The following is an 11427-nucleotide window of genomic DNA, read 5'->3' as shown; positions in this document are numbered from 1 at the left end:
CATCAGCTTTGTAATCTGTTGGATGAGCCATTTTCAAAAACCACTGCAGATTGATATATATCTTGTAATTTGCTAATGATGTCCCCTTATATTCACTAGAACAGTATAACAGGCCAGATCATCCAAAGCTTCAATTAACTGAAGTTACTCCCTTTTGAGATCCCTGTTTTAAAAAATAAATGACAAGTCGCATGTTCTCCCAGTAATAAATGGAAATGAGTAGGTTTTTAAAAATTACACCTTTTTTCCCCAACGGATTATCCGTTTCATTAATTAAGCTAGAGTATCATTAATTTAGATAGAGTAATATTGACATTGTTTTGTGATCTGGTCAGATATATTGGATAGATACACTGATAATGGCATCTTAAGTTCTACTAATAATTTAAAGAAAGTGTTCAGTAGGCTTTACAATTTTTTTTCTGAACCTGTTTGTTGAAGAAGAGGGCATCATCTAATTCACATTTTTGAGCAAATCAATTAAATTGGTCAAGAATTTACCCTTTGATCCAGGCTGCTGCACATCAGTCCGTGTGCCTAAATATTGTGGGTGATTCATTAAGTCATTATCAATCCATTTATCAATGAGCTCCAGCCTCACTCATCACCCCCAATATTACTTCAGTGATGTATAATTTTTATATGGTGAATGGGTCACTTGGCACCAACAAATACAGGGTTGTGTTTTGCGTTGATTAAATGTCATCATTCAGACCCAAAACAAAGGGTTAGATCCGTGTGAATGTAAACATTAGCAAATATGACAGGAGAAAGAATTTCTTTTTACACAACATTTGAAATTCATGAGCAAACGTTGATCATTTTGTATCTAATACACCCTCGATCTTTTGTTTTGTTTCTATTCTAAAAGCTTTTCTAGCAATACTTTTGTGCGATGTCACGCACTGTGTTGAAATACAAATAGTCTCCTCTTCCTTACGGTCAGTTTTCGTATTATTAACATTTGTAAATTAGACAGACTAGAGTTGCCGCTAGCAGCCACAGTGATATGGTGACACCTGCTAATCCGGTGCCTGAGTCTCGCATGGAACCTGGCCCTGTATGAATGAAAAAGAGAAACATTATTAATATTTAAGCAATGACTTAAGTTGAACATAAGCAGCTGTCACTTTCACACATTTTTGTTTTTTTCATCATTAATGGCTCTGTTTATTTTCTCTGAGTATTTTATTACAATTAATGGAACAGAACCCATTTCCAACAAGCCGGGCCCCAAGAGTAACTCTCTTTTGCCTCTGAAATGTCCCCATGTAGGACATGCCTTACTGTAAAGTTGAAATGTTATGAAAGGTGCTGACAGAGCAAAGCAAAATGAATGTGGCATCCTTTGCCATCACTGGCAGTTCTAACTCAAGTTAATTGTGTGCCAATATCATGAAGTATGCGCTCTTCCAGGAGATTCTAGTTACTGAAAAGAATAATACATCAAGATAGTACGAATTAAATTCTGGGTTGTTTTGCAGATAAGAACAATCAAACCTGAATATAATAAAGAATAACTCATGAACAGCATCCACAGTGATTAATGGTCAACTTTTCATTAGTTAAACAAACTTTTGACAATAATTGACAAAGGAAAATTTACAGATAAGGTATTGGAACAATGTGTAAATTATTTAACATATAATGACCTTCAAATATATAGTTATAATAGTGCACGTTGAATGTAAACTTTTTTGTTGGAAGCAAACAGAAGATATTAATCATATGGGGTAAAGTTCCTCTGATTGTTGCTTCCAGTACAAACTTATTGACTGGTTTTGATAGAAATAAAGAATAGTATGAATCTCTCTGCGTTGTTTACACTGGCACGAACATATCTGGAGGAGATAATCTCTAGTAATCAGCACATTATTTTCATGATTGCGTAGACAATGAAGTAACAAGGTGTCCACTGCACTGTACACAGTTAAGTACAACTATTATACATGTGTGAATTAATCACAGCATTTTCTTTGCTCTGAATAAGCTAAGGGATGGAGCATGGACAGGGTCAGCCAATACATTAAATAATCAGACTGTAGTTCAAGGAGCAAGTAAAAATTCATTATCTGAACTACAAGATGCTTTCTGCCCTTTTTATAGGAAGTGCAAAGCAAACACTGGGCTCATCAATCCCATTTGAAGGCCAAAATACTTTCTGACCTTGAAACAACTGCTGGTACAAGGTATCATCCTCTAGAGTGACAAACACATGTAATCTGAATTTATGTGTTATCACATCATATTACTTGAACTACAGTGATTCTATATTTTATTTCACTGCACATTCAGTAAAAGTAGCATGAAGTAGTATAATCAACAAGAGAAATCAAGAGGGTTTAAAATCAATATCAAGTCAGTTATCGCAGAAACCCTACAGTGCAGAAGGAGGCTGTTCAGCCCATCGAGGCTGCACCAACAATAATCCCACCCAGGCCCTATCCCCATAACCCAAAGTATTTACCCTGCTAATCCCCCTGACACTGAGTGCCAATTTAGCATGGCCAATCAACCTAACCCGCACATCTTTGGGGTATGGGAAGAAACTGGAGCACCCGGAGGAAACCCACGCAGACACGGGGAGAACGTGCAAACTTCACACCAAGGCCGGAATTGAACCCGGGTCCCTAGTGCTGTGAGGTTAACCACTGTGCCACCGTGCTGCCCCTTGAAAATTAAGAGATTTTGGAGCTACAGGAGATCTTACTACTAACTGTCATTAAAATTGAAACTGTTTTTCTGTTCAACTTTACAATATAAATTTAGATCAATTATTTGAACTATGAGGTATTTCAGTCACACTTATAAAAACACATCGGAATATATCCATAAAAAAAACAAAAAACGATGCACTAAATGTTTCTTTCATTCTGGCCTATAACATTTAACATTTCAATTCACTCATATCAGTTTTGTAGATGCTATACAGTGGAAAGTATGCACATATTTTAAACTGTCAGGTTCATTTAGTACTCAAAAGCTTACACCAAATCCTTCAGTATCACAGTGAATATCACAGTATCCCACACACCCCGGACATACTCTCTTCCACTTTCCTCCAGTGGGAAAAAGATACAAAACCTGAGGACATGTATCAACTGACTCAAAAACAGCTTCTTCCCTGCTACCATCAGACTTTTGAATGGACCTACCTCGCATTAAGTTGATCTTTCTCTATACCCTAGCTATGACTGTAACACTACATTCTGCGCTCTCTCCTGTCCTTCCTGATGTATGGTATTGTTTTGTCTGTTTAGTGCACAAGAAACAATACTTTTCATTGTCCTCCCTTATCATCATCATTTCAGATGGTTAAGATGTTATTAGACAATGGAGTTCAGGTATCACTTATCCACATGTAATTTGATAATATGTGACAATAATAAATCAAATCAAAGGGAAAACTTTCCCCACCCTCCTTGATTTATGGAAATCAACAAATATTGAAGTTACTATCTGAAGATGTCTAACTCTAAACTTCCAAAGCCAAGCTGGTTTGGTCTTTTCCAGCATATCCTAACTGCTGCAAAAATATAGATCACTGTTTCGGAGAAGGAAAGGCTGCAAGAATGAAAACGTTCATCTCGAATTTAGTTAATGATACAGGAGCTTTGTCCACTAAGTTGTCAATCCTTAAGTAATCTTAATGTCAAGAACCTACTTTTTCATATGTGAGCAGGATGTCTGCTCAGTCAAGTCATCTGCTTTGCTATTATAGAATGACACCCAGATCCTCAGGTGATGCAAGAAGCCATCTTCTCATAAGGGTACTTGGTAAGTTTGAAATTGCATACGTCAGTGCTGTACTATCCCTGCATAACTACTTCACATGTGAATCACCATTTCGCATCAGAAATGAGTTTTAAAGCAGCGGGTTTATTGTTGAGAAGAAGTATTGAATCGAGCTTTTTAGAATATAATGCATTAAAAAATAAAGCTCAAGAACACAGGTGAAATTCAATTTGACACAGAAGTTTTGCAAATCTACATGAGGAATAACCTCAACCAACAGCTGCAACATTATTCTTCATCCTTTATTGGTTTGGATCATAGTTCCATTCAAAACTGAAACATGTTGCATTTATTCAGGTAATTTATCTATCAATAAATTTCATTCATTGTTCATGATAGATTACCATATAGATATTGAATGTCACTTGTACATTTCTATGTTTATCTGATGTGAATTTCCCACCTGTTTTTGGGCGTACTTACCTGAATGAATCTCCGATACTCTGTGCAGCTCAGAGTGTCTCAGACTGATTCACACTGAAAAGTGATGGGTGGGGCCTATTCCTGCCCCAGAGTCTGGCAGCATACTGCTCAGCGGGCCACTGCATGTGTGCCAATCTGTCAGTGCGGAGATCATGCATGCGCACACTGCCTGCCCGCACCCCCTCCCCACCATCATCGGCCTCCTGATCACTGACCTTCCCTGGAACTCCCCTGATACCCATCGCATCGCTGGCCTACTGGACACCCCTCAGGCCAGCCCCAATCTCTCTCTCCCCACCCCGTGACCAGCCTTGACCACCGCCCCCCCACCCCTCCCCGGTAGCCAGACCCGACCCCCTCCACCCCCACGCATGGCCAGCTCAGACTCCCCCCTCCCCCCCACCCCCACGACCAGGCCTGAAACCCCCTCCTAATGGCCACCCTCCTCCCTCCCTTTTCCACCGATCCCAGTGCAAATTGGCTGCAGGTCCCCCCACCTGGCACCACCCTCCTCCACCCCTCACCTCCCCCCCCCCCCTCCACCCCCCAACACCGATCGCTCCCCCAATAGGCCAGCCCGATCGCTGGCTAGTGCCGCGACCCCACATCACTATCCCTCCAATCCCCCCCCCCCCCCCCCCTCACCCTTCGATCACTGTCCTCCTGGACCTCTCTGGGCCAGCCTCAATGTCTCCCCGCTCTTCCCCCCTCCCATGTGTCCACTCCGATTGCCCCCCCCCACCCCCCCCCCCCCCCCCCGCCGCCACAGTTCCAACCCCTGCCCCCAGCAGTCTTGGCCCCACCCTCTACCAGGCTGGCTTTCCCCAACCCAGATGGCTAGCCCCGATCACCCGCTACCCTCCCTCTGCTTGCGATCCCTATGCAAAATGGCAGCAGGACATCCCATCCCCACTGATATGCCTCCTATACCTGTGGCCCTGCCCCCTCTGGCCCTGCCCACTTGGCACTGCCCAATGCCTGCTGGCACTGCCCAGGGGGCACCCTCCTTGCCCCCAACCTCCTGGGGGTGCCTCCATGGCCTCTGCTCTCTCCAGTGAGATTGGCCGCCTGTTCCCCATTAGTGGAGAACAGGAGTAAACTCCACTGGAGTGAACCACTTCTGGCGGGTGGGGAGATGCAAGCAGGCCCAGAGATTTCAGTCCTGGGCCCACTGATATGATTTAAATTGAAACTTAAATATTGAAATCAGCTCCATGCCAATTTCCAGCATGGAACTGATGACTCTAAAAAACTTGGAGCTGGAGACGCGCGGAGGCCGTGGTGCCCAATGGGGGGCCCCGCTAAACTTCCTCCACTGATGTCTCCCAGTCCGCTTCTCTGCTCTGGGAGAATCGCCCCCACATGAATTTATGGAAAAAATGTGAACTCTCTCAAAGGATAGATAAGGTCTGCTTAAATATCATGATCAGAAGTCATTTAAATCCATTGTCCTTTTCAAATGAGATAAAAAACAGACTGCAACTTCCCATTGGAATAAAAAAGGTACCCACAGACTATCTAGTTAGCTTCAAAAAAAATTGTTAGCCACCTGTTCTTGCAGTTTCAATGGGCTTCTTTGTTGACATTTCTCAAGAGCATTTTATTTTAAACAGCCAAGCCTATTACGAATGCTTGGCTGAATTTCAAAAGCTCGAGAACCATCTATCTCATTAGGAGACTGAGCTCCTGATTGAAAATTTTAAAAGGATTTTGAATGATTAGCTGCCTTTGATGTAGCAAATAGAAGATTGTTTGTTTTTAACAGATTGACCACTTGAGGGGATTTAAAATCTTTAAGTGAGATTCATAAGTGCAAGTTTTTTTACTATCAAGTATATTTGAGTGAGAGTTCATTTTGATGGTTATGTCTTTTTTTTCTTCTCCTCCGAGCTCCTGTGGCCTGCCCATAGTGGATAATGGGCAAAGGTTCTGGAGGTGTCATGGGGTTCGTGGTAGGCAGATAGGTAAGGAATGAAGGCTAAATGACCTAAAAGCTTTTTATAAAACTGTGCAAGGTCTCATAAAACACGGGTTTGCCTTTTAATCAGACTACCTTGGCACTTGCCAGCCTCCACGGCAACCTTGAAATTGACTCCGGAAATTTCAGGGCAAACTCGATCACGCCCTCGCCCCCATCCCCAGAGTAAAAATCATGCATACAGAAGTTACTTCCACAAGACTGCCCACTCAAGCTTCATACATTGATGGTGAGAATCCAGTCCTGGTGTATGCTGGAACTCAGACTTTCTGATAGACTGACCAGCGCCAAGTGCCAAGAGTGCTACCATTATCAGAAGAAAAAGAACTGAGGGTAAACAGGAAAAGCTTCTGTATCCACTGAGGATACAAGATGTCAAATTCTACAGGGGATGCAAAAAACCTTTCCTTGCGAACTTGGCAAGCTATCCTTTTACAAAAACAGAAAATGCTGGAAAATCTCAGCAGGTCTGACAGCATCTGTGGAGAGAGAATAGAGCCAACGTTTCGAGTCAGGATGACACTTCCAGCATCCTGATTCCAGCGTCCGCAGTATTTTGCATTTGCCAAGTTATTCTTTTGGTAGATAGATACTGACAAAAGAGTAACTAATCTTATTACAGAAAATAATAAGCTGGTCTTATTAAAGAAAAACATCCATGTTATGGTATAGATGAGGCTAATTGCAATGCATAGGTTGCTTCTGGAATAAAATAGATACCATGTACATCTAAGTAGTTTGATACTTTGTCACATTATCCTAGAAAATAAACTCAAGGAAGGCATATTCAGATACTGAAAAAAGTCCTGATTGTTTTAGATGTCAATAATCCGTGAAACTTTTTTCCTTTATTCCCCCAATTAAGATCTCCTTATTTTGCATTCCTTGGGAAAAATTAAAGTCAAACAGACAGGTAGTAAATAACGAATTATTTGCTTTACATGAACAAACTTAGTCATCCAAGAAGACCTAATAGGTGAATGAGGTATTTTTTTCTTTTCACACTCAGTCATGTGACAGAGCAGATCATCTGCCCATTTTAGAAACAGCGTGGTTCTCATTCTATTCAAAATAATTTACCCAAATGCCACAATTACTCCAGCAAAAAAAGGAAATGATCAGAATGACAACATTTTTGCAAGGCATGCACGGTTGACCTGAAAGAGAATAATCATAGAATCACAGGATCCCTTCAGTGCAGAAGGAGGCCAGTCGGCCCATCGGCCCATCGAACCTGCACCAATAACAATCCCATCCAGGCCCTATCCCTGTAACCCCACTTATTTACCTTGCTAATCCCCCTGACACTAAGGGGCAATTTAACATGGCCAATCAACCTAACCTGCACATCTTTGGACTATGGGAGGAAACCGGAGCACCCGGAGGAAACCCTTGCAGACACGGGGAGGACGTGCAAACTCCACACAGACAGTCACCGAAGACTGGAATCGAATCCGGGTCCCTGGTGTTGTGAGGCAGCAATGCTAACCACTGTGCCACCATGTTGCCCACAATAATGTAATCAACCCACTTTGTTTGATGACTTTCATTTTCATTGTGCCTCTGTTACAACATGAATGTTATTATGGCTAACATGCCACAACATTTTTAGAAAAGGCTGCTGCATATGTTACAGGAACTGCGTCAACACTGAAAACTCTCTCAAGCAATGGTATTTTCTATTTAAATGAACTGTACACTTTGTAACAGAACAACTAAAATTCATCATTAATTTGATGATGTAAACTGCATCCAGGCAAATATTTTACTTTTCGGTAACAGCTTAGTATATCAAATAATCAATACGGTTTCACTTAATGAATTATAACGATGCACAGGACTTGATACAGGCAACAGGTGTTCCTCTTTCTGCCAAAATAATATACTACATTTGATTCTAAAAAACGAAAGAAAAGGCATATTTTTCAGAAAATAGGTGATCTTTAAAAAAATGAATAATGCAATTTGTTGCAGCATAATCTGAGTGTTCCATCTGAAGAAAGAAATAAGGAAACATTATCTGTGGAACAGTGAAAAAGATTGATCCACATTAGTTGTAAAATGGATGCGCTAATTCCAGGAGCATAAAGCTTCAAAGAATTTGGAGCTTGAATCTCCAGGAACATACCTTGAATTTTAAGAGCTTCAGAGTCTATAACTTGGGGCCAGCAAATTATATTCATGCAAACTAGATCAAATTTCCACAGATCCTAACATTATTAATTTCTCAGATCCAAATGCAGAACACAAACTTAAATTGCCTTGGCCAAAATTTAAGACTTTCTTTTAATCATTTTTACATGGTGGGCGGACACCTCGGCATAGAAATAGGTGGAAATTTGACCCTCAATTGGCTGGCTCACCCTGCGGCCATTTGACAGCCGTCACCAGGCTGTTGATTGGCTTGAAGCAAAACCTCTGCACTACCAGGAAGAAGTCCTGCCTTCAAGCACTGATGGCTAATCAGTGATCCAGCAGTTCTCTGGTTCCAGAGTGGTAGTCACTGCTGGCACTGTAGCAATCCCAGAGGGAAGCGTGCTGCACTGGAGTCAGACTTAAAGGTAATTCTGAGGATTCTCTGGAGCCGGGCTAACAGGCACAAGGGAGATGGGAACCGTGGAACGTGAATACCTTGAGAGGGGGTGAGGGGGCCAAAATGGAGGCACCGCCTCCTTGCCTAGCTACCATTCTACCAGGTTTCACTTAGCTGGGTGGACAGTTGGTGCCAGCTTCCCCCTTGCGGCTAAAATCCCAATGATAGCAGAGGGTGGCCATGAATAAGTGGACTGCCGCTGGTAAAATTCAAGCAAATTTGGACAAAATATTGGAGAGCAACCCACACACAATGAACCAGCCACAGCATGAATGGTGAAACCACATCTGCAAACTTTATACTTCACTGTTAGACGTGCCCAGTATGAATTGGTTAACCGAATGATGAGTAGCAGGAGACACCCTGACAATACCAAAGGAATGGTGCCTTGCACTTAGGGAAGTTTTGGAGAAAGACTTATATTTGGGAACAAGGAGAGCATGAGGCAGGGGAGACCTGAATACTTGCTCTTCCAGACTATACAAAGTAAGTAGTAAAGAAAAAGCACTGATCTGGGCATCTCGTGGGTCTTGCTTCTCTTTCTCTTTCTTTCACCTTGATCTTTCCTCCATGATCCAAAGTCGTCAAAGTGACTGCGAAACAGCCTAGACATCAATGTGCTGCACCTTGATGTTTCAAATATAAATCTTGAAATAAATCTTCAATGGCAAGTTCCCTCCAACTAACACTTTTTAGATCTAATATTTTAAGAACATTCCTCATTTTCTCAGTTGCACAAAAATAAGAAAAAAAGTCTTTGGGTTACATGTATACAATTTCTTTTGCGAATGGCTAGAGGCCGGCTAAAATTTGATGTTGCTCTGTCAGCCTGCAGCCAGCATATCTTGTTTCAGCTCAGCACACAGTGACATGTTTCAGAAACATCTGTGCCTTACACATCCCCCTCCTCACTAAAAGAGGCTCCATTGGGAAAATCAGTTTGGCCCTTTGCTCTTTAGCATGCTTTATTAAAAAAAAACACAGCTGTTGTGAGGACTGAGTGGCTTTTTACCTCCGGGACTGATTCCAGCCTGGACTGATAGGATATAAGTATACACGTTCCAGTATTTGTGAGAGTTTGAAATAAATTCATGTTGGCAGCCTTAACTCAATTCCTATTGAACACAATTTCACCAAAACAAAATTCACAGGAAATCCGCACCCAATGTTACAAACCTGCCAGTCTTTTTTTACATTGGCCACCGTGGTAGTTGGCTTGGGTAATGGAAGTGCCACATGGGTAAGTACAGTAAGAGCTGGCAAGGAGTAAAGGCTCTTTGGACGTTAGGATGTGGCTCATCAGTGGTGAATCTCCACTCTGTATCGAACCAATAATATATTCAGCTATTTGCATTTGATACTGAATGAAAGTACAAATCCAGAGAGATCCACTCCCAGAGTTGACACCGATCATGTGGATAAGCACGGTTAAGAAAAGCTACTGAGAAACTAATTCTTACAGAAAAGCAGCAGATCAGAACATTGTTTAGGTATCATTAAGTTCACTCTTCCTCTGAAATGTTTTAAGCTATGAAAAGTTCAGCAGGATGCAAAGCTGCTGCAGAATGCAAATGTAACGATCTCAGAATCACCAGAATCCTCCAATGCAGAAGAGGCCCTTCAGCTCATCGAGTCTGCACCGCACATGAAATGCCCTGCCCTGCCCACCTAATCCCACTTGCCAGCACTTGGCCCATAGCCTTGCATGTTGTAGCGTGCCAAGTACTCATCCAGGTACTTTTTAAAGGATGTGAGGCATTCCACCTCCACCACCCTCCCCAGGTAGTGCATTCCAGACTGTCACCACCCTCTGAGTAAAAATGTTTTTCCTCACTCCTCGCTAAACCTCCCACCCCTCACTTCTAACTTGTGTCCCCTCATAACTGATCCTTCAACAAAGGGGAATAGCTGCTCCCTATCTTTCCTGTCCATGCCCCTCATAATCTTGAATACCTCAATCAGGTCGCCTCTCAGTCTTCTCTGCTCCAGAGAAAACAACCCAAGCCTATCCAACCTCTCTTCATAACTTAAATGTTCTATCCCAGGCAGCATCCTGGTAAATCTCCTCTGCACCCCTTCCCGTGCGTTCTTTCTTATAATGTGGCGACCAGAACTGCACACAGTACTCCAGCTGTGGCCTGACCAAAGTTCTATACAACTCCACCATGACCTCTCTGTTTTTGTAATCTATACCCCGATTGATAAAGGTGAGTGTCCTATATGCCTTTTTCACCACCTTATTAACCTGCCTTTCCACCTTCAGAGATCTGTGGACAAACACGCCAAGATCCCTTTGTTCTTTGGAACTTCCCAGTGTCAGACCTTTCATAGTGTACTTCATTGTCAAATTACTCGCTCCAAAGTGCATCACCTCACACTTTTCAGGATTAAATTCCATCTGCCACTTATCTGCCCATTTGACTATCTCGTCCATATCTTCCTGTAACCCAAGACACTCAATCTCACTGTAAACCACCCAGCCACTTGTCCAGCTTATATGAATTCTAAAGTTAATTAAGGATTTTTATTCCATATTGCTTGGACTATCCCTTAGCTGTTTCATTTTTACAAAGTGTCTAACTGATATGAAGGGCTTTGTTGCTTTAGCGAAACTGATTGCACCCAAAGCACCAAAATC

The 11427-nt window shown here is 42.1% G+C and overlaps 1 protein-coding gene across 1 annotated transcript in view; it reads right to left on the bottom strand.

The window, feature by feature from the left end:
- Window positions 1-255: 255 nt before the first annotated feature.
- The window catches only part of lsamp (limbic system associated membrane protein), an 811339-nt gene continuing 800167 nt past the window's right edge, over window positions 256-11427 (bottom strand). The window contains exon 7 of the mRNA XM_078231994.1: window positions 256-1058. Coding sequence (XP_078088120.1) covers window positions 958-1058 — 101 coding nt within the window. The 3' untranslated portion in view covers window positions 256-957. The remainder of the gene's footprint in view (window positions 1059-11427) is intronic.

Source organism: Mustelus asterias, chromosome 17 (assembly GCF_964213995.1).
Source record: "Mustelus asterias chromosome 17, sMusAst1.hap1.1, whole genome shotgun sequence".
Classification (NCBI taxonomy): Eukaryota; Metazoa; Chordata; class Chondrichthyes; order Carcharhiniformes; family Triakidae; genus Mustelus; species Mustelus asterias.
This window is presented reverse-complemented; position numbering and strand designations above follow the sequence as displayed.